The sequence below is a fragment of the Carcharodon carcharias genome, chromosome 11, assembly GCF_017639515.1.
Source record: "Carcharodon carcharias isolate sCarCar2 chromosome 11, sCarCar2.pri, whole genome shotgun sequence".
Taxonomy (NCBI): domain Eukaryota; kingdom Metazoa; phylum Chordata; class Chondrichthyes; order Lamniformes; family Lamnidae; genus Carcharodon; species Carcharodon carcharias.
Window position 1 is genome coordinate 45,075,243 of NC_054477.1, and position 24,693 is coordinate 45,099,935.

The window sequence follows — 24,693 nt, forward strand, 5'->3', positions numbered from 1 at the left end:
GGAGTCATCCAATCTCTTGTCTCTTGATTTAAAGGAAGGAGCCTGGGAACTATAGACCAATTAGCTTAATGTCAGTGGTAGGAAAGATAATGGGCAGAATTTTACGTTCCACGGGCAGGCGCGCACCCTACCCGATCAGGTGTAAAATTGTGCGAGAAGATGTCAGGCAAGCATCCTGATGTCATCCCATGCTTGCGTGATATTTTGCTTGACAGGCACGTGCAAAAGTCGGAAGCGTGCCCGCCAACAATAAAGAGGGCAATTAAGCCCATTAACAGTACAATTGTCTCTGATTTTTCGTGGTCTGCCCAACCTTACAACTGACAGACGAATTGGCCAGGCAGACTTTGCATTTTTCACGAAACCTCATCCAAGGGTTGGATGAGGTTTCTGTATTTAAATTAAATAAAAATAATAACCTATGCAGAGCATTTTTATCATCTATATGTTCAGGTGGCCTTATTGTGATGCTTGGACTTTTTTTTTTCCCTGATTTTCAAAGCTTTTATTTCACGGTTTTGGGGATTACAGGTCCTTGGGGCAGCTCTATGCCTTAAGGGAGCTTTCCCTCAGTGCTCACCCGTGCCCACGGAAACATCATCAGCCGCCCTCCTCCCAACCCCACCCCGGAGCACTTTTTTCAGCTTTTCAGCGCATGTTTCACACTGCTGGCCATTAATTGGCCAGCCAGTGTGAAATCGCAGCCAGGGGCCAATCCCAGCCGGTGGTTAGTTTTTCCAACTGCTCCTGGGCCTGCCGATCACGCCCACCAGCTGAGCTGAAAATTCAGGCGACTGGAATCCTTGCTCAAAGGTGTAAAACAAAAACCTCTGGAAACTGAGAATTATAATCATCAGCTCAGCTTCCAAAGGAGAAGATCACACCTTGCAAACCATATTGAATTTGTTGAAGTTACGGAGGGTAATGTAGTTGATATAATGGTCCGTAACTTCTGCGTTCCCCAGTGTCGGATTCGGGGGGTACCCCAAAGATGTGCTGGGGAATCCCTCTGGCAAGTTTTCAGGCAAGGGTTTGCATGGCAATTGCCCAGAGTGCTAACTTCCTCAGAGCCATTGCACCGCACCGGGACCCATCGGAAAATGCAATTTAAATCGCAAACTTTGGATGGTTCCGCTGGGGTTATAACAATAGTTACCCAGAAAAAGTTAGAAGAATTAAAACCTCTTCTAACTTCTATGTTTGGATATCCAAAAAGCTGCATTTGCTGTAGAGTAGGCAGTGGCCAGGACAAAAGTTTTTTTTTCATTCATTCATGGAATGTGGGTGTTGCTAGGCTAGCATTTATTGCCCATCCTAATTGCTCTTGTGAAGGTGGTGGTGAGCTGCCTTGAACCGCTGCAATCCATGTGGTGTAGGTGTGCCCAAAGTACTGTTAGGGAAGCACAGAATTGTTATGGTGCAGAAGGAGGCCATTTGGCCCATCGTGTCTGCACTGGCTCTCTGAGCACTTTAGCTTAGTGCCAGTCTCCTGCCTTTTCCCTGTAACCCTGCATGTTGTTTCTATTGAAATAATCATCCAATACCCTCTTGAATGCCTCCATTGAACCTGCTTCCACCACACTTCCAGGCAGTGCATTCCAAACCCCAACTACTTGCTGCGTAAATACGTTTTTTCTCACCTCGCATTTGTTTTGCAAAGCACTAAAATTGTGTCCTCTGGTTCTTGATCCGTGGGAGTGCCAGGATTTTAATCCATGCCTTGACCCATTTTGACCCCCAAGATGGTGCTGCTCAAATCATCGTAGCTCTGTTTTAGGTGGTGGTGTTCTTTTATCTGTCCTTAAACCATCCTTAATGGCTCCATAAAGTTAACACTACAGTTCCAAATCCACTAGAGAAAATCCTAACTAATTGGTTGAATATATACTCATGTAGTCACATTTTTTAACCCCAGTGAGACAGAAGTGGATTAAATAGACTGCTTGGAAAAAAATCCCAGATTGTAATCTGTTTCATTAAACATGATACTTTTCCTGTATATGAACTTTACCCAGTTTCAAAATGTGTGCACAGTATTTATAGAATAATGTAGTTTTACTGTGCCTCTAAGGAGTTGCTGCGCATGCAAGAGGGGTACTGGCGGGTTGGGCGCAGTGGAGTGATGTCATTGGTTTTCTGTGCATGTGCAGATGGGTATCAGTGATCATCTTGCATAGCCATCTTGTGTTGGCAAGAGACAGTTGGTCCCATTTAAATCTTCAGGAAGGCGGGGGCACAGCAAAATCAGCTGCGGGCTTGCCAACCTGTCAAATGGCCAATTGAGGCCATTGACAGTATCATTAAAACAATTAAACGCCCTGCCTGTCCAACCTTAAGGTTGGCGGGATGAGGTTCATGTAGGGATTTAAAAAGTTGAATAAGGTTTTAATGAAATTTATTAACATGTCCCATCTCGTGTGACATTGTCACATGAGGGGGACATGTAAAGGATTTTTTTTTCTATTTTTCATGTTTATACAATTGTCAGCGATCTCCCAGAGGCAGCACTGAGTCTCAGGGAGATGTGAGCTCTTTCATGCGCAGGTGCGAAAGAGCGCACTCGCATTTGGGGAACCCTGTAGAGATAGACTAACAAAATACATGATTAGTAAACTTGCAGACTTGCATAATTGACATATAAGCTTCAATATTGATAAGTGTAAGAGTACATTTTTGGTACGAAGAATAAGGAAGCCATATACTTCTAGGAAAATATGGCTCTGATATTCACAAGATTGTATGTCCTGACTGGACAGCCAAGGAGCTTTTTTTTATTCTTTCAGGGGAGTTGGGTATCACCAATCCCTAATTGCTCTTGAACTGAGCCATTTCAGAGGGCAATTCAGAGTCAGCCATATTGCTGTGGATCTGGGGTCACATGTGTGCCAGACCAGACTATGTAAGAATTTCCTTCCCTAAAGGACATTAGTGAACCAGACAAGCTTTTATGACGATCAGTGATAATCTCGTGGTCACCATTACGAAGATTAGCTTTCCATCCAGATTTTTTAGCTGAATTCAAATTCTACCAGCTGCCATGCTGGGTTTTGAACACCTGTCCCCAGAGCATTATCCTGGATGGGTACCTGGATTACTAGTCCAGCAACATTACCACTACATTACCATCTCCCCCTAGATATGGGTACAGGTTTCCCAAACATCCTGCAGCTTTTAATTGTAGGAGACCCTGCTTTAAGTTTTTGCTCTAGATTTTCAGCTAACAGATTGATAGGGTGGCTGCCTGTCACATGGGTAAACCTGCAGCAGAAGGACTCGGAGGAGCAGCAAGGGAGAGATCGCTGCCACAGATTTTAGTGGGGAGTGAGAGATCAGTGGGTTGGTGGAGATGGGTTTGGGAGGGTGGGAACCCCAAGGGTGAGTGTTTGGAGATTATGGTAGTCTGTCTATCATGAAGTATTGACATTGTGTTGGAAGGAGAGATTGTGGGGAATTGAGGTGTGGGTGTCAGTGGTGACCCAATCTAGGTGGTTGAAGGCGATGGTTAGGGTTGGAGATTGCTGCGTGGAGCAGCAGACAGGCTTCATGGAGTAAGCTTGGTGGACTGGAAGGAAACAGCACTGCCCCATAAGCGCTGCTGTAAATGCATTTACTTTATTGATCTGCTAGATTTCCTCAAAGTTCTGACTTTGCAGTAAAAAAATTTGCTGCTTATTCAGCCAGGAAAACAATAGGATCTGCTTGCATTTTTTCCTCCCAATTGGATAAAGTAGGTTAAATGCACATTGAGAGGGACCTACGAATCTTGAATAATTATCAAGGGGAGAATTTCTAATCCAATGCATCATTTTAGATAGTGTATCCAGGATTCATTTACAAAAGTGTAAGGATTCATTTACAAGATCCAGGTAGCAGAGGCAAAACAAGTTTTCAGATCTAGATCTATCCTGTATATTTATGCTAATGGTGAGCTATCTCCTCTCATCCTTATTGACCTGTTTGCAGTCTCTGGCCTGGTTAAATACACCATGCTCCTACATTGTTCAGCTGGGTGGGACTGTTCTCACCTAGTTCCATGCCTGTCTACCCAGTAATATCCAGAGAACCACCTGCAATGGCTTCACTTCCCGTCTCTGCATCATTACTTCGGGAGTCCTCCACACCTTGGGCCGATCCTTTGCTCAGTGCATTTTAAAACAAGTCAACTGCCATGAGTACGCAGATGACTCTATCTCACCACCACCTCTCTTGACCTCTCCGTTGCCTCTCTCTGGTCACACCCCTTATCCAAGGAACAGAAATTCCCTCCAATTAAATATTGAAGACGAAAGCCATTGGCCCCAACCTATCTGTCCCAGTAGTGATGAACTATTCAATGCTATTGAAGGTTGCAGTGGCACCACAATTTCCAGGGTGCTCACTTGCACTGAAATACAGAAGGTGCAGTGTCTCAGAATGGGCTCTGAAGTAGCCCATGCTGATAGGTCCACTGGCATCTGATTTACCCAAAACTTAGGGCTGCTCCTAGCAGCTGCAGATCATGCTAGGAGTGCATTCATTTAAACCAATGTTGTGATCCCTATAGAGATTGATAACTTTTTTGAATTTATGACTGACTGAAAAGATCATATAACAAGATTTCAAGTCTTAAGATTTTATTGTAATAAACAAACTATAAGCAACATTGTGTAAATACTTTTCAGTCAGCAACTACAGAGAAGATCCTCTATTTAAGTTTTAAAATGACTGAAAATATCCATCCACAGTCATACTTTACTCCGTCCATTATGTTTTTAAATTTATTCATGGAATAACTAGATACGGCGAGGTACCAGAGGACTGGAGAAATACAAACGCAGTTCCATTGTTTAAAAAGCGATCAAAGGAAATGCCAAACAATTATAGGCCAGTTAGTCTTACATCGGTGGTGAGCAAATTAGTAGAATCAATCCTGAGAGAGAGGATTAACTGTCATGTGGAAAGGCATGGACTAGTCGGGGATGGTCAGCATGGATTTATTAAAGGAAGGTCTTGCCTCACAAATTTGATTGAATTCTTTGAGGAAGTGACAAGACATAGCTCAGGTGATGTAGAGTTTTGGACAAGTTGCTGGCTCAGGATTTTGTCACCTTGCGTTTTATTGCTGCTTCTCATATGCACCTTCTTTCCTGTAAAACAGCTTGGGCTCACTATCCCCATGACACCAGGCTTGTTGTCAGGCTGAATTCCAAATCTTCTGCATTCATGCACTTAACCCTAAATAAAGAGACTTTGGGACAACCCCACAAACTTAATATTTGTAACACCAACTTTAAAGAGGCCATATAAAAGCACATTGTTATTAATCAATCAATAGTGATTTTATTAAAGGGCCTAAATAATGATTTATACTTGGCACATGCAATGTAAATATACATCGCAAGGTTTATTTTAAGAGGAACTGACACCAACCACTATGGGAGATTTAAGAGGTGAATGAAAGCTTGGGTTTTAATAGCTAAGGGCATAGAAATTGGGTCACTTTGTGTCCACTCCTCTGGCTCCTAAGCCCCAAAATGGCAAGCAGAAAGCATACCCTCAGTCTTGTCTGGAAGTGCATTGCTTGCCTTATTGGTTAAAGACAAACAAGAAGTGTCCTTTATCAACACCCGAAGTTGGAATTGTCTGATTGTATATGCGAGCCTGACACCTGCTTCAGGTCCCTACCGCAACATCTGTTAGTTCTGAGGCAGCCAATCCTCAAGATTGCCTGCAAAAAAAAAACGTTGTTACTTCCATGTAAAGCACCATTCTAATTGATGCTGTTCCTAGCCCCAAGATTCCCAACCACCAGGCTTGGCATTAGAAAAAGCGTATAGACTCATGTACATTCTTTCTTGGAGTGAAAATTCTATCAAGACGTTATTGGCCACTCTCAGGAAACCCAAGAAATGTTGTTCTGCAACTTCTGTTCTGGGATGTAATTGGGCACCTTCTGCAATGTTTTTAGATCAGGGGTAGCGGAAGAGGAGAGAGAGCCATCATTCTTGCCAATAGCGGGCAGTAGTAGTCCATTTAACCACTCCATTAGATCATGCCGAATTCAAAACAATTCCATTTAGCCACCTTTTCACCTGATACCATACCTAACAAAAATCTATCTGTCAATCTTAACAATTTTAATTGCCCCATCCTTTTGGAAGAAGGGTTCTAGATTTCTCACTGTGTGAGTGGCCTCCTCAAAAAAAAAATTGACCAGATTGGTCAGACTTGATGTAATCCTTAGACATAGTTTCTAACTCTTTCTGTTCTGCTCATACTTGTTCAAAAATTGTTCACTCTGTCCCTGAAGGTTTGAGTAACTACCCTACAACTGATATTAAACAGACCTGTAACTTACTTTGTTGCTTTCTGGTGCTGCTAGCGGGGCAGCATTTGTTGCAGTCCATCCCTAATTGCCCTTGAGATGGTGATGGTGAGCTGCTACAGTCCATGTGAAGTTGGTAAACCCTGAGTGCTGTTACGAAAGGAGTTGCAGGATTTTGAGCCAACAAAATTGAAGGAATGATGTTGTGGTGTGGAGTCATCCGTGTCCGCTAGCTTCAGGTGTGTTTGGTGGCATGAGCAGACAATATGGTGAGAAGGCCAAAAAGTGGTTTCATGATGTCTTGAAACCAGTTTGCGATCGTCCTCAACCTGTCCATGGCAGGCCGAGTTTCCCACCATCGAATGTCGGGAACATCAATACATCAACATATCATTCTAAGGCTAGGCTGCGGGACTCATCCACTCCCACTGGATCATCCGCTCACATTAGTGTGATTGCATGCGGATGTGTTTCCCAACAACATACAAAAGGTGTGCACTTGGTGAGCTACACACTGAGGGGAACCCTGAGGTGAGTGCACAGTAACGCTGCGGAGCATTCGTGAGGGATGCCTGTTGGACTTCAAGGTTGAGGTAGGATGGGGGAAGAGGGTTTGCCCTGCGGTTGAGGTGACTTTTTTGGGTGGCAGGGGGGTTGGTGCTGCTTGGGGCAAAGGCTGCCCTGTGGTTGAAGGTAGCACATGCAGCATGGGGGTGGGTTTGGGTGGGGGTGGGGGGGAGGGGGTGGTGTAGAGGAAACGGGCACACATTAGGGAAACCTTGTAAAAAGTGAGGATTCCTCTGCAGCTGAGACAGTTCAGGCTTAGCCACATTGATATGATTGGAGTCAGGCCTGTAGCTTATCTGCCAACTCAAGCAATACAGAGGCATCAAAGTGCCACCAAGTACTCAAGTTTTTCAGCCCCAGGCACAGACTGCAAAATATTGAGTGTTTTAGTGGACTGCAGAGCAGCTGGATGACTGGGCACATTGTACAATCTCTTTGCTAAAGCCCGCTGTGGAGCAGTCACTTGTGGAAGCACTCACAGCCCCTTGCAATGTCATCATCCTGGTTTGGACCAGTCCCTCCCATGGTTCAAGCTAACAGCGCAACCTTGCAGCATGGGTGAGGAGAATGCCGGTGCTGAGCTGAGAGCGTAGCTTGCAGTCCAATGGGAATTGGCCAGGTGGAATAGGGCAGAGGAAGGCGGGGTTTTGGGCAGCCGTGCAGTGCACTAATCTCTCGCCATCTAAGTTGTGGCCAGCACTGCTTGGAATGTATTAAGGGGCCTTCAGACTTAACCAAGACAGGTTCTTAGTATACCCAAACTAACCCATGCATGTCTCTCTTTCATCCTGCAGGAGGAGTACATCGGGATCATGGAGCCTGGTGAACTTGCTGTATGCCTCATGGTGTAAAGAGAGCAAAGACGACTGAGAAGAGAATGACCGAGGTGCCTGGCTGCACAGAGGGAGGAGCAGCACTCTTTGGAAGAAGGGGCGGCTGAGGCTCTTGCACACACTGCTGAAGAGCCACGGTGAACTGTCCCTGGTCAGTGCCTAGCTAGACCCAGGGACTGTAACACCGCCTTTCATTCCAGCAATTGACCGAGAACAAGTATTGTTGAAGACTGCGCATGTCTAGGGAACTGGTGGGTCACATCTGCCAGCTACTGCAGGATTTGATGCTACATGGACATGGAGGGCATCAACTGTCAGCGGCTGTGAAAGTGACAGCGGCGCTCAATTTCAATGCCAGTGGTCCCTTTTCAGTGCTCCATAGGTGACCTCTGTGGGATATCACAAACCTCCATCCACAAATGTATCCATAAGGTCATAGATACCATCTTCGTGAGGGCACACAACTTTGCATTCTTCCCGGGACCAGGAGAGCCAGAATGCGAGTGATTAGATTTGCCCAGATCTTGGGTTTTCCACAGGTGCAGGGTGCCATCGACTGCACTCATGTGGCACTTGGATCTCCGCCACAACATGCAGTCAACTATGTCAACCACAAGGGATTCCATTCACTGAATGTACAGCTGGTGTGCGACCACCACAAGCGGATCCTGCAGGTCTGCAATTTCCAGGGAGTGTGCACGAATCCTACATTCTCAGTTGGTCACAGACCCCTGACATCTTCCAGGGTCCACAGAGGCTGCAGGGATGGCACCTCTGGGACAAAGGCTACCTGCAGAGGACGTGGCTGGTGACACCCGTGCGGCGGCCTCAGACTCAGCAGCAGAGTGAAGATATAACGAGGCTTATGCCACAAATTGCAACTAGGTGGAGCAAACCATCTGGTTGCTGAAAACAAGGCTGGCCTGGTGGAACCCTGCAATATAGTCCACGGAGGGCATCACGCATCATCGTTGCCTGCTGCGTCAGTTGCAGCACCAGGTTGTAATGGGGAGAGGAGTTGGCCGAGGAGTAGGTGCTGAAGGTCTGCTCCCATGAGGAGGACGTCAAGGGTGAGGAGGTCTCGAAGGCGTCGATAAGGCCCTTGCACTGGCCAGGTGAGGCAGGCGGGCTCAGGAGGCCCTTGTAGCTGTTAGATTTCAGGAGGATGATGACAACATGCAGTGAGGAGACACCATAAGGTCCTCACATTGCATCTATGAATGTCTGGCTTATGGCAACACACATACCTCCTGTGATACTGCTTCTGTCACGGAGATGCAATGGAGGCACTAATCGTCGCTCGATTGCAGTAGGATGATGATGACGACATGCAATGAGGACACTCCATAGATCTTCACATAGCCTCTAAGAATGTCTGGCTGAGGGTAGCTCGCTTACGCTCTGTGATCGGGCTCATATCATGGAGACGCAGCCATGAAACTTTAAAAGCATCTAATCCTTTTGTCTTCAGCACCTGACACCTTCAGGAGTACAGCATCACTGGTCACAGATGCTGAAGGGATGGGGCCAGCCCCACCTTTAAACATGCTGAGAGCAGACAGCGAGAACGACGGAACTCTGATGCCTGCCCGCAACATTCTTGCAGCAATTACAAGCACCGTCGAGGTTCAGGCATCAGCAATGAGTCCAGGGAGTGTGAGGCCAGACCATTGTTTTTGTCTGAAGGCTGCACAAAACACAGGAAAGAGGCCCTGGGCTGATTCACCTGACTTTATCTTGCGCAGAAAGGTTTCACATCTGAGTGAAATGGACACTGCTCATTAGAACGAGGACCCATAGGCAGGGAGACATTCTTGGGCGTTTATTGACAATAGTGAACAGCATATACAAGTGATTAATACCCATGCCCAGGTTGTGCAACTCTAAAAGAGTTACATCATCTTAACCTTCCTAACCCTGCCACTATATCTTGGTGCTCCCAGGACATCCACAGCAGAGGTGGCAGCCTGATGACTGCTATTCCCTGCCTGTGATGACGTTGACAGGCGTCCTCTGGAGGGCCGAGACCTGGAGGGCCCTGGCCTGCTTTCAGGGACCTGCTCTGTGGCAGTGGCATCCTCCTTGAGCTGGAGATGTTGGAGTCACAGGAAGGGGGGATTCAGATGGACTGGACGCTCCCAGAGTCACCTGGTGGATGGCCCTGGGGTGTGCACCTGCTGATCCTCCTCCCTATGGGTGCCCAAGGGCCCCTAGCAGACTCCTTGAGGAGAAAGGGTAGTTGGAGTGAGATTGAGCTGCCTCACACCCCTCTCGTGTACACACTGTTGGAGGCCAACAATGGCATCAGTGATGGAGTTCAGCCCATGCAGGAGCGATGTCCTGGACCAAGGCCTCCATGACATCCACCCATCTTACTAGCGTTGACCTCGGTGCATCGGCATACCGCGCTGTCACCTCAGCCTGATGGCGGATGGACTCTTTTATTGTGCCTTGCAACCTGGGGAGTGCAGCGGATATCCTTTCCTGATATGCCCGAGCTTGCCTGTACAGCCCCAGCAACTGTGACACGACTGAGTTCAGAGGCTCGTCATCCGACTCTGACTCAGCAATTTCTGGACTCCAGCAGTCCCCAAGTGCCGGGCACCTGGGAAGTCCCTACTGTCGCCTGCTGTGGATCAGAGTGATGTGCTCATTAGATTGTAATCCCATGGCTACTCTAAGGCTAGGTCTCAATAAGGAGTGTGTCTCTACACAGTGGGTGAGCGCTGTGACGGGACTTCAAGGAAGATGTCTTCTGATTCCTGTTCCGAGGTTTCTTCAGGGCTTGATTGGAGGCCCTGGGTCGTGGACCCCATCAGCTGTTTGGCAGATGGGCCTGCTAAAGCAAGATAATTTGTGCATGGCAGTGGCCTGTGAAATAGGACACATCAGTTGCAGCATGGTTGTCTGAGGGATGTTTCACTGCTGCATCTTCACTTGGTAGTACACCGCCAATCTCACTGTGAGCACAGGAATGGTCCAGATCCTTGTGGTGCAGCTGGATGGCACTGCTTCTCCAGTCCGTGAGGACCTTGATTTCAGGCATTCCTCCACCGGTTTGCAGCCTCTCCCTCTTGTACGAGCTTGTCTTGCATAAATTGAGATGGAGAGAGTGTAAGCAGGATGCCTGCCAGGCCAGGTGTTATGTATAATAAAAATAAAAAATGCTGGAAAAACTCTGCAGGCCTGACAAAGCTCTGAAGAAGAATCATCCGGACTTGAGACGTTAACTCTGTTTCTCTCTCCACAAATGCTGTCAGACTTGAGTTTATTTCAGCATTTTCTGTTTCTTTTTCAGATGTCCAGCATCTGCAATATTTTGCTTTTTGTCAGATGATAAGTATGCCTGGCATGTGTGGATGGTGAGTGGTCCCATGGACAGGTTGAGAACAATGAAGGTGTGTGTGAAAGTGAATGGTAATGTCCCTTGAACTGGCAATGAGCGAGGGCCCTATGGATGTGTGATGGGTTTGTGAGTGTTTTGAGCTGTGATGAGAAGAATGACTTATCCTGGTGGATTGAAGATGATCATTCATGCTCTTGCGGCTGTCCTCTTTTGCAGCAAGTTGGCAGTGACCATTGCTGCCACTGCCACACACACCCCTGCCCCCCAAGCCGGATTAATGAGGTTGCTGCCCATTCTGTGCCAGAGCAGGGATAGAGGACATCACTACCAGCGTCCAAAAGGCGCTCGAGGGAAGCGTCATTGAACCTGGGGGCTGCAGTCTTTTTGTCTTTCAAGGCCATGTCTTCTTTGCAGCGGTCATGGGCTGGAAGCGCTCAGGTGTGTGCGCGACTGCACCTTAAATATGGTGCCTGGCGTAATGAAGCGGCAAGATGATGGCGTGGCAGGCGAATGAGAGCCCACCTGCTTTGGAAACGGCGTGCACAATTAATGTGGTGGGCTTGCAACAATGCGGCACACTTTTGCTACCAAAGTGGATAACCTCACATTTATTCACATTATACTATATCTGCCATGCATTTGCCCACTCACTCAGCTTGTCCAAATCACACTGAAGCATCGCTGCATCCTCCTCATAGCTCACCTTCCCACCCAGCTTTTGTGCCATCGGCAAATTTGGAGATATTACATTTAGTTCCCTCATCTAAATCATTAATATATATTATGAATAGCTGGGGTCCCAGCACTGATCCCTGTGGGACCAACTAGTCGCTGCCTGCCATTCGGAATAAGAGCCATTTATTCCAACACTTTGTTTCCTGTCTGCTAACCAGTTTTCTATCCATCTCAATACACTACCCCCAATCCCATGTGCTTTAATTTTACACACTAATCTCTTATGTGGGACTTCATCAAAAGCATTCTGAAAGTCCAAATAAACCACGTCCACTGGCTCCCCTTCATCAACTCTACTAGTTACATCCTCAAAAAATTCCAGTAGATTTGTCAAGCATGATTTCCCTTTCGTAAATCCGTGCTGACTTTGTCTGATTCTGCCACTGTTTTCCAAGTGCTCAGCTATTATATCTTTTTATAATGGACTCTAGAATTTTCCCCACTACTGATGTCAGGCTGACTGGTCTATAATTTCCTGGTTTCTCTCTACCTCCCTTTTTAAATAGTGGGGTTACATTAGATACCCTCCAATCTGTAGGAACTGTTCCAGAGTCCATAGAATCTCGGAAGATGATCAGCAATCTATCCACTATTTCTAGGGTCACTTCCTTAAGTACACTGGGATGTAGGTTATCAGGCTCTGGGGATTTATCGGCCTTCAATCCCATCAATTTCTCCAACACCACTTCCCTACTAATACTGATTTCTTTCAGTTCATCCCTTTCACTAAACCCTGTATTCCCCAACATTTCTGGTATGTTATTTGTGTCCTCCTTTGTGAAGACAGAACCAAAGTATGTATTTAGTTGGTCAGCCATTTCTTTGTTCCCCGTTATAAATTCCCCTGTTTCTGACTGTAAGGGACCTACATTTGTCTTCACTAATCTTTTTCTCTTCATGTACCTATAGAAACTTTTACAGTCAGTTTTTATGTTCCCCGCAAGCTTACTCTCGTACTCTATTTTCCCCTTCTTAATCAATCCCTTGGTCCTCCTTTGCTGAATTCTAAAGTGCTTCCAATCCTCAGGTTTGTTGTTTTTTCTGGCCAATTTGTATGCCTCTTCCTTGCATCTAATACTATCTCTAATTTCCCTTGTAAGCCATGGTTTGGCCACCTTTCCTATTTTACTTTGGCGCCATACAGGAATAACCAATGTTGCAGTTCACCCATGTGCTCTTTGAATGTTTGCTATTGCCTATCCACCGTCATCCCTTTAAGTAACATTTCCCAATCCATTATAGCCAACTCGCGCCTCATACCACCGTAGTTTCCTTTATTAAGATTCAGGACCCACGTCTCAAAATCAACTACGTCACTTTCCATCTTGATGAAGAATTCTATCATATTATGGTCGGTCATCCCCAAGGGGCCTCGCACAACTAAATTGCCAATTATTCCTTTCTCGTTACACAATACCCAGTCGAGGATGGCCTGTTCTCTCATTGGTTCCTCAGTGTATTGGTCCAGAAAACTATCCTGTATACACTCCAGGAATTCCCCCTCTACGGTATTATTACTAATTTGATTTGCCCAATCTATATGTGTATTAAAGTCACACGTAATTACAGATGTTCCTTTATTACATGCATCTCTAATTTCCTGTTTAATGCCATTCTCAACATCACCACTACAGTTTGGGGGTCTATATACAACCCACGCTAACGTTTTTTGCCCCTTAGTGTTCTCAGCTCCACCCATACAGATTCCACATCATCGGAGCTAATATCTTTCCTCACTATTGTATTAATTTCCTCTTTAACCAACAATGCAACTCCACTGCCTTTTCCTTCTGTCTGTCCTTCCTGAATACTGAATACCCCAGGATGTTCAGTTCCCATCCCTGGTCAGCCTGCAGCCATGTCTCCATAATCCCGACTATATCATTGCTGTTTACGTCTGTTTGCGCGGTTAATTCATCCACTTTATTGCGAATGCTCCTTGCGTTAAGGCACAAAACCTTAAGGCTTGTCTTTTTAACATTACTTGTCCCGTTCTCACTATTTTTCTGCTTTCTGTCTTTTGTTCTTGTCTTTGATTCTCCTTCCTCTGACTCCTTGCATAGGTTCCCATCTACTGCCATTTTAGTTTAAACCCTCCCCAACCATTCTAGCAAGTGTTCCCCATAGGACATCAGTCCCAGTCCTGCCCAGGTGTAACCCGTCCAGTTTGTACTGGTCCCACCTCCCCCAAAATCGGTCCCAATGCCCCAGGAACCTGAAACCCTTCCCTTCACACTATCTCTTCTGCCACGTATTCATCCGATAGATCCTGCTATTTCTACTCTGACTGACATATGGCACTGGTAGTAATCCTGAGATCACTACCTTTTTGAAGTCCTACTTTCAACTTACTTCCTAACTCCCTTTATTCTGCTTTTAGGACCTCATCCTTTTTTTTTTTACCTATGTCATTTGTACCACGACCACTGGCTGTTCACCCTCCCCCTTCAGTATGTTCTCTAGTCCTCTTAGAATCAGGAATTGAATTACTTGCCACAGAATGACAGCTTCTGACATGTCCTTGTAACCACGTTTCTGGATGGTGCCAACCACTGGTATGTTGATGGTGGAGGGTTCAGCGAGGGTAATGCCATTGAATGTCAAGGGGTGATGGTTAGATTGTCTTTTTTGGAGATAGTCATTGCCTGCCATTTGTGTGGCATGAAATGTTGCCACTTATCAGCCCAAGCCTGAATATTGTCCAGGTTTTTCTGCATGCAGGCACAGACTGCTTCCGTATCTGAGTTTCGAATAGTACTGAACATTGTGCAATCATCAGTGAGCATCCTCACTTCTGATCTTATATGATGGAGGGAAAGTTATTGATGAAGCAGCTGAAGATGCTTGGGCCTAGGACACTACCCTAAGGAACTCCTGCAGCAATGTGCTTCCTCTCTTTTAAAGAATGGTTTGACACTTTCCCAATGCATAGGTGGAAACCTTTAAATTCAAGAACTTTGGAAAATTATGACTAATGCATCTGCTAATTCATCTCATTTCTTCACTTACTCCTGCTGAAGCAAAGAAAGGGTGTATTTTTCCCCCCAAGGGTTTGTTTGTCACTATTATGGGTATCTAAAGCCTCCCTATGTTAAAAGGTTGGCCTCTTTCACTTCCATTGGGGATATCCATAGCAAAGGATTTTCTCCATTTTTTTTTTTTATTTGTGTTTGTAGCGTGAGTGTTGGCTGAACCCTTTGGAAGGTGCTAGGAAAGTAGGTGATCTGATACTGATATGAAGCAGGATGTATCTACACGGAGGACTGTTTTACTTTCTGCTCTACTCGCCTATACTAAATTGCAGGGATTTTTTTTATGGGCTTGGATCAATTAAGCTATGGGCAGAATATTGCCGTTGGTGTGGGGGGGGCGGCCTAGTCACACCGACACGTAAAATGATGCGAGATGACGTTGGGCGTGCATCCCGACATCATCGTGCGTCATTTCAATATTGCGTTCGGCAGGCCCACCCCGGAGGTGACTGCGCACCCATCAAACTGTCAACGGCCTATTAAGGCCAGTAAGAAAGCAATTTACCCTATTAACAATGCTGCCTGCCCAACCTTAAGGCTGGCGGGCAGGTGAAGAGCCCAAGCAGCCTTCGTGTTTTCCAGGAAGGTTTCCATGAGGTTTCCTAAAGGTTTTATATAATTAATAAATTTTGTCAACTTCACAAACGTGTCCAGCTCATGTCACACTGTCACAGGAGGGGACATATTTAAATAATTTTTTACTTTATTTTTTAAAAACTTTTATTATCCACTTAATCTCCCTGAGGCAGCTCGATGTCTTAGGAAGATTGCTGCGCTCTTTTGCGCACATGTGCGACAGAACATAGGCCCCAACTGTCCATCCTTCCCCTGCCAGCACAGGTAGCAATGAGCGCTACCGGCCACGCGCTACCGGCCACGCGCTACATGGGGCGGGTCTTAATTTGCCTGCCATAGGTAAGATTCTACCCTATGTTTCAGACATCAGCATAATTGCACACAGCAGCAGTCAAGTACACTTAACTGCATTCCTTTCAAAACAGGGGGATATGATCATGCAGGACAAGTTGGAAAAAGAGAGAAGTCATGCCAAAAATGCTGTGGAAGAGTACATATATGACTTCAGAGAGAAACTCTGTGGACCATTTGAAAAATTCGTCAGTACTAAGGTATGTTTATCAGTCCATTCAAGATGCCAGATCTGGAAGTGAAACTGTCTATAAAGGGGAAAAGAAATCCAGGATGAGTAATTTTTAGTTCAAAGCACTCCCTCATTTTGTATCTATATGTAATATAAAAATCTTGCACCTCCTGTGTTTATGACTGAAACTGGTTTTACAAATTTGCCATACAGCAATTGTTATGATATGGCTGGTGGCAATTGCTGGGCTGACCAAATCGCATAGGGAAACTTAGTCAAGCTATCACAATGATTTGCAATTTGTATTTTTATTATGAGAAGGTATGTGTACTGAAGTCAGAAGTAAAGATTCCACTACCACTTCTGGATATTTTAAATATTAAATTGAAACATTTTTAACAAAAAAGAAAGCTTAAACACAATATTACTGTTACACAGTTAAGTTTAGCCTTGTAACATTTCCCAAAAGATTTTTACTTAGCTAGACTCTCCAAGCAACAGTCCCTACAGATTCTTAATCTATAAATCCCTACGGATTCTTAATCTATAAATCCCAACAGATTCTTAATCTATAAATCCCAACAGATTCTTAATCTATAAAACATCCAGTAATATTACCGCAAGGCACCCACTGTTGCTATAGGAGAGTTATCTCACAGGGCTTCTTTCTCTCATTCGACAATGGCTTGTAACACAACCTTGCTTTCTAGAACAACCAGACACTTCTCTGGGGTAGCTAAAGGCTGCTTCCTTTACAGGACTGTGCTCACACAACACTTACTTCGAGATCTCATATGGCCACTACTTTCAGGAAACATCAATTTAATAACTTTGCTTTATTCATTTATGATCTTTGCCAGTTGTAAAACTTCCTTCTTTCTCTCTTGAAATTCAACATCTAAAAATTCAACTTTTCATGTATCTCCTGATGCAAATTCCTATTCATGTTGTACTTACTTGTATCTCATCTTAACTCATCCATTTCCACTTCAAAATGCCTGCTTTTACACCTAAACTTTTGATTTAAACCTTGCACTCTATCTTCAGTTTAATTAAATCAGAAACTTACTAACTCACTGCCCACAAGCTTGCTTCACCATATCCCACAGTAATGTTGGAAAAAGTGATATTTTCTTTATACAAATTAACCACACTCTCTCCTCCTCACCATAGCTGTTCCCCCAGTCCGGCCTTCAACTCTGCTGTCCTTAAGTCCAGCAGACACAGACTTGAAAGGATATGGTGGACAATTGGTTTAGCCATCTATAGTGAGATCTGTCTGGGCTACATAAACACTATTGAGTCCTGCTTTTGTCTGTTAAAACTGATCATTATTCCAGGGTCATCCTGGAATTCAGAGATAAAATCCCCTCTCCCTGTCTCCTCCAACCTCCCTTTCGACAATAAATGTGAAGAGCTCATGAACAGCTTTTTCACCAACATCAAAATCACCTGATCAGCTGCCTCTGCTGCTTTGCTCCCTTCTACAACCCTACCAGGCCAAACTTCCTGTAAAGCTCCCTGTTGCCCTCTGAGTTTGACATTGAGACCACCACCTGCTTCTTCAACCCTATTCCCATTAAACTGCTGAACATTCACCTCCATGTTAGCTGATGTTATTCATGATTCTCTCTTGGGTATTTTCCCTCTCTTTTAAACCTGTCATCATCATCCCTCTGCTCAAAAGATCAACCCTTTTACCTCAAGGTCCTTGCAAACAACTGCCCCATCTCTAGCCTCCTTTACCTCTCCAATTTATATCTTTTGAATGTGGTGGCGCCTCCCAAATCCGTTCCCATTTTTTCCAGGATTTCTAACCCTCCAATCAGGGTCACTGTACCAATACAGCTCTTAGTATGTGACTGGTAAAGGTAAACTTTCCCTTGCCCTTCTTGACCTGCCTGTAGCCTTTGACACAGCCAATCACACTATTTTCTCCAATGCCTCTCCACAATCGTCCGGCTGAATGAGTCTGCTTTTGCCTGCTTGTGTTCTAAACTAGCTAGAGAATCAGTTGCAATGGCTTCTCTTCCCTCTCCCACATTATTAGTTCTAGTTTCCCAAGGGTCTGTCCTTGGCCATATCCTATTTCTCATTGACATGCTGCCCCTTGGTGACATACATATGAATTAGGAATAGGGGTAGGTCACTCGGCCCTTCGAGCCTGCTCTGCCATCCAATAAGATCATGGCTGATCTGATTATAACCTCAACCCAACGTTCCTGCCTACCCTTGTTAACCTTTTACCCACCTTTGTTATTCAAGAATCTATCTAGCTCTGCCTTAAAAATACTTAAAGACTCTTCTTCAAAAGGCAGTGGAAGCAGAGTTCCAAAGACTCACTACCCTCAGAACATTTCTCCTCATCTCTGTCTTAAATGAGTGACCCCCTATTTTTAAACTGTGATCCCTAGTTCTATATCCTCCCCCAAAAGGAAACATTGTCTCCAAATCCACCACGTCAGGACCCCTCAGGATCTTAAAGGTTTCAATCAAGTTGTCTCTTGCTGTTCTAAATCCCAGTGGATACAAGCCTAACCTGTCCTACCTTTCCTCACAAGACAACCACCCATTCCTGGTATTAGCCTTGTAAACCTTCTCTGAACTGCTTCTAATGCATTTACATCTTTCATTTAAATAAGGAGACCAGTACTGTGCATAATACTCCAGATGTGGTCTCACCAATGCCCTGTACAACTGAAGCGTAACCACTAACACCCCCCCACCACCACCTCTTTTTGTAATCAATTCCCTTCACAAATTATAACATTCTATTAGCTTTCCTAATAACCTACTGGACCTACATGTTAGGCTTTTGTGATTCATGCACTAGGACACCCAGATCCCTTTGAACCTGAACTCTGCAGTCTCTCACCATTTAGGTAATAATCTTCATCTTTTATTCCTGCCAAAGTGAACAATTTCACATTTGCCCACATTATACTCCATTTGCCAGATCTTTGTCCACTCATTCAACCTATCTTTGTCACTTTTGTAGCCTCCTTATGTTCTCTTCACAATGTACTTTCCTACCCATCTTTGTGTCATCAGCAAATTTAACAACCATTCCTTCGGTCCCTTTATCCAAATCATTTATATAAATTGTAAAAAGTTGAGGTCCCAGCACTGATCCCTGTGGCACACCACTCATCACACCCTGCTAACCAGAAAAAGACCCCTTTAAGCTGACTCTGTATCCTGTTAGCTAGCCAATCTTCTATCCATGTTACCTCCTACACCATGAGCTTTTTATTTTCCGCAATAACCTTTGATGTGGCACTTTATCAAATGCCTTCTGCAAATCTCAGTACAGTACATCCACTGGTTCCCCTTTATCCACAGCATATGTGACTCCTTCAAAGAACTCCAATAAACTGGATAAACATGATTTCCCTTTCACAAAACCATGTTGACTCTGCCTGATTTGCCTTGAATTTTTCTAAGTGCCCTGCTATAACATCTTTAATAATAGCTGCTAATATTTCCCCTTTGGCAGATGTTAGGCTAACTGGCCTGTAGTTTCCTGATTTCTGTCTCCCATTTGAAAAAGGAGTTACATTTGCTATTTTCTAATCTAATGGAACCTTCCCTGAATCTAGGGAATTCTGAAAAACTAAAACCAATGCATCAACTATCTCACTAGCCACTTCTTTCAAGACCTGAGGGTGAAGTCCATCTGGACCCAGGGATTTGTCAGCCCGCAGCCCCAACAATTTGCTCAATACCACTTCCCTTGTGACTGTAATTTTCCTGAAATCCTCCCTCTCTTCCATTTCCTGATTTACAGCTATTTTTGGTATGGTACTTGTGTCCTCTATAGTGAAAACTGAAGCAAAATACCTGTTTAATTCATCCACCATCTCCCTACTTTCCATTATCAATTCCCCAGATGCACTTTCTATAGGACCAACGCTCACTTTGTTAACTCCCTTATTTAAATAGCTATAGAAACTCTTATTTGTCCATCTTTATATTATTAGCTAGCTTTCTCTCATACTAATTTTTCCCTCCTTGTTAATCTTTTTTGTCTTCCTTTGCTGTTCTTTATATTCTTTCCAATCTTCTGACTAGCCACCTTTGTGTGATTTATGTGCTTTTGCTTTAAGCTTGATACTGTCTTTAACTTTCTTAGTTAACCACGGATGATGGGCCCCCCTTGGAATTTTTCTTTCTCGTTGGAATGTATATTTTCTGTGTAATCTGAAATATCCCTTTGAATGTCTGCCACTGAACTTCTATTGACATATCCCTTAATCTCATTTGCCAGTTCACTTTTAGCTAGCTTTGCTTTCATGCCCTCATCATTGCCCTTATTTAAGTTTAAAATACTAGTCTTGGACCTACTTATTTCTCCCTCAAACTGAATGTAAAATTAGTATTATGATTGCTGCTACCTAGGAGTGCCTTCACTGAGGTTATCAATTAATCCAATTTGTTGCTCAATACCAGATCTAGTACAGCTTGCTCTCCGGTTGGCTCCAGAACATACTGTTCTAAGAAACTATCCCAAAAACATTATGAACTTCTCATTTATGCTACCTTTGCCCATCTGATTTTTCCAGTCTATATGTGCATTAAAACCCCCCCATGATTATTGCTGTACCTTTCTGACAAGCTCCCATTATCCCTTCTTTTATACTCTGTCCTACAGTGTAGTTACAATTAGGGTGTCTATACCACTCCCCACAAGTGATTTCTTGTCTTTATCATTTCTCATCTCAATCCAAACTGCTTCCACATCCTGGTTTCCTGAACTTAGATCATCCCTCTCTAATGTGCTAATATCATCATTAATTAACAGAGCCACCCTTCCACCTTTTCCTAACTTCCTGTCCTTCCTAAATGTCACATATCCTTCAATATTCAGGTCCCAATCTATGCCATCTTTAGCCATATCTCTGTAATGATTGTCAGATCGTACTTATTTCTATTTGCACTATCAGTTCATCTGGATTGTTTTGAATGCTGCATGCGTTTCAGTATTAGTTTTCGCATGTATGGTGACCTCACCCAGTTCTAACTTGCCACCACGTTTTTCACCTGCTTTGTTACTAAATTATTGGATTGCTTATCTGAAAGCTAGTACAGGAAAGACTGAAGCCATTGTTTTTGCTCTCCACTCTAAACTTCATGCCCTAACTAATGACTCCATCCCTCTCTTGGCAACAGTCTGGGATTAAGCCAGACCCCAAAATGAGCTTTTGACCTCATTCGTGCCACCTCTAAGACTGCCTATTTTCACCTCCTTAACATTACCTATCTCAGCTCACCTGCTGAAATTTTATTCGTATCTTTCTTATCTGTAGACTTGACTTTTCCAGTGCACTCTTGACTGGTCTCACATATTCTACCCCCATAAACATGAGGTCATCCAAAGCTCTGCCCATGGCATAATTCACACCAAGTCCCATTCGCCTATCACCCATGTGCTCACTGACTTAGATTAGCTCCCAAATTGGTTTTAAACATCTCATCTTTGTTTTCAAATCTTCCCTTGACCTTGCCCCACTTTAATCTCTCCCTATTCCTCCTGCCCTACAACCCTCTGAGATATCTGTACTCATCTAATTCGGGCCCCTTGAACATCCTTGATTTTAACCATTCCACCATTGATGGCCATGCTTTCAGTTGCCTAGGCTGTAATAGCAGAGCATTTAGAAATGCATAATATAGTCAAGCAGAGTCAGCATGGCTTCATGAAGGGAAAGTCATGCCTGACAAATTTATCATAATCCTTTGCGAAGGTAACAAGCAGGATAGACAAAGGGGAAGCAGTAGATGTAATGTATTGGGATTTCCAAAAAGCGTTCGATAAGGTACTGCACATAAGGCCACTTAATAAAATAAGAGCCCGTGGTGTTGGGGGTAGTATATTAGCATGGATAGAGGATTGACTAACTAATAGAAGACAAGAGTTGGGATAAAAGGGCATGTTCAATATGGCGAACTGTAATTAGTGGAGTGCCACAGGGAACAGTGCTGGGGCCACAGTTATTTACATATATATTAATGACTTAGATGAGGTAAGTGAATGTATTGTTGCCAGGTTTGCAGATGACACAAAAATAGGTAGGAAGGCAAGTGGTGAGGATGACACAAGGAGTCTACAGTGGGATAAAAACAGATTAAGTGACTGGGCAAAAACTTGGCAGATGGAATATAATGTGGGAAAGTGTGAAGTTATGCTCTTTGGCAGGAAGAATAGAAGAGCTGAATATTATTTAAATGGAGAAAGACTGCAGAAAGCTGCAGTGCAGTGGGATTTTGGAGTCCTCGTGCATGAATCCCAAAAAGCTAACATACAAGTTCAGCAGGTAATAGGTAAGGCAAATGGAATGTTGGCCTCATTTCAAAGGGAATGCAGTATAAAAATAAAGAAAAAAGCAAAAAACTGCGGATGCTGGGAATCCAGAACAAAAATAAAAATACCTGGAAAAACTCAGCAGGCCTGACAGCATCCGCAGAGAGGAATACAGTTAACGTTTTGAGTCCGTATGACTCTTCAACAGATAAGTCTGTTCTGTTGAAGAGTCATACGGACTCAAAACGTTAACTGTATTCCTCTCCACAGATGCTGTCAGACCTAAGTTTTTCCAGGTATTTTTATAAAAAATAAGGAAGTCTTGCTAAAACTATACAAGGCACTAGCTACACCACACCATAATACTGTGAACTGTTTTGGTCCCCCTTATCTAGGGTAAGATATAACATCGTTGGAGGCAGTCCATGGCAGGTTCATTAGGTTGATCCCAGGTATGGAGGGATTTTCTTATGAGGAGAGGCTGAGTAGATTGGGCCTGTTGTATTCATTGAAGTTTAGAAGAATGTGAGGTGACCTTATTGAAACATATAAGATTCTTGGGGAGCTTGACAAGGTAGATGCTGAGAGGTTGTTTCCCCTTGTGGGATAGTCTAGGACCAGGGGGCATAATATCAAAGTAAAGGGTCGCCCATTTAACTCACAGATGAGGAGGAATTTCTTCTGAGGGTAGTCAATCTGTACACCACAGAGGGCTGTAGAGGCTGGGCCATTAAGTATATTCAAGGCACAAACAGAAATACCTGGAAAAACTCAGCAGGTCTGCAGCATCGGCGGAGAAGAACAAAGTTGACGTTTCGAGTCCTCATGACCCTTCAACAGAACTCAGTTGTGACTTTTGGTCGTCTGACTTGATCTTAAGAGCTTGGTGTCATATTTTGTTTTATAATGTTCCTTTGAAGTGCCTTGAGACACGTTATTACTTCAAAGGCATTATTGTTACTGAAACAATTGCACGCTAAGGACCAAATGCATGATTTTAAATGAGGACTGACATTACATTGGCTTGTTGTGGTCTAATTATTCCTTGGGATTTTAACCTTTCTTCAGCTGCAGTCTATATCTGGACCTGATGCCCTGTGTGCCATAGGAAATTGACTAGTAATAAGTCAGAATTCTTGTGTATACATCCACTGAAACATTCTTAATTATTTCTCTTATCATGTTATTTTCATCACAACTAAAAATTACCTATCAATACTTCGCATTTGTTTGACTGGCCCTTCCCAGATCCTGATTTGTATTTCCAGTGCAGATTCTACTGTATGATCACAATTAGGGTCATCACAATCGAGCCTTTCACTTCCTTCCAGAACCTTCTCTACATCTTAATTTCTTATACATATTTTTATCATTTTTTCCACTTCTCTACTTTCAAATTAAACATTAGTATGGCTGTCTACTGACACTAATCTCTTCACCTTTGGGCAGAGGTAGATAGATTCTTGATTGACAAGGGAGTCAAAGGGTAACTGGGACAGGCGGGTAAGTGGAGTTGAGGCCACAATCAAGTCAACCATGATCATAGCAAGTTCAAGGGGCCAAATGGCCTACTCCTGCTCCTAATTCATATGTTTGTATGTATGTTTATTCTTAGCTATGCTCTGTACCATGGGGATATCCATAAGTTGCTAACCATCAAATGATTGAGTTGTCTTTCCTTCTACTTATTGAAAGTGCAACCTGAGTTGCAAAACTCGAAAGGAAACCTAACTGATAGTCCATATAAAATAAAATCATAAAATGCTATAGTGCCAAAGGAGATCATTCAGCCTGTCAAGCTGTGCCAGTTCTCTGCAAAAGCAATTTATCTAGACCCACTCCCTGGCTCTTTCCCCATAGCTCTGCAGTTTTTTCCCCCTCAGGTGTTTATCCAATTCCCTTTTGTAAGCCATGTTTGAAACTGTCTCCATCACCCTTTCAGGCAGTGCATTTCAGATCGTAACCACTCAGCGTTAAAAGAGAAAGAATTTTTTTTTTTTCTTATGTTGCCTTCAGTTGTTTTGTCAATCACTTTAAATCTATGTCCTCTGGTTCTGACCCTTCTATCAATGACCAGTTTCTCGCTATCTACTCTGGCTATACCTCTCATGATTTTGAATACCTCTATCAAATGTCCTCCAACCCTCTCTTTACGGAGAACAACCCCAGCTTCTTCTATCTATCCAAGTAAATGAAGTTTCTCATCCGTGGAACCATTCTTGTAAATCTTTTCTGCAATCTCTCTACAGCCTTCACATTCTTCCTAAAGTGCAGTGCTCAAAATTGGACATAATACTCTAGTTCAGGCCAACCAGTGTTTTATAAAGCTGCATCATAACTTCCTTGTTTCATGTTGCTTCCTTTTTACTTAAAGGTCAGGATGCCATTTGCCTTTAAACACTTTTTCAACCTGTCCTGGCACCTTCAGCGATTTGTGCATGTATACCACTCCCCTACCTGCCCCAAAACCAGGTTT

At 43.9% G+C, this 24,693-nt stretch overlaps 1 protein-coding gene across 1 annotated transcript in view; it reads left to right on the forward strand.

Annotated features, from left to right (window-relative positions):
- hsph1 (heat shock 105/110 protein 1) overlaps window positions 1-24,693 on the forward strand; it is a 107,243-nt gene that overhangs the window by 71,130 nt on the left and 11,420 nt on the right. Inside the window, exon 14 of the mRNA XM_041199632.1 lies at window positions 15,819-15,944. Coding sequence (XP_041055566.1) covers window positions 15,819-15,944 — 126 coding nt within the window. The remainder of the gene's footprint in view (window positions 1-15,818; window positions 15,945-24,693) is intronic.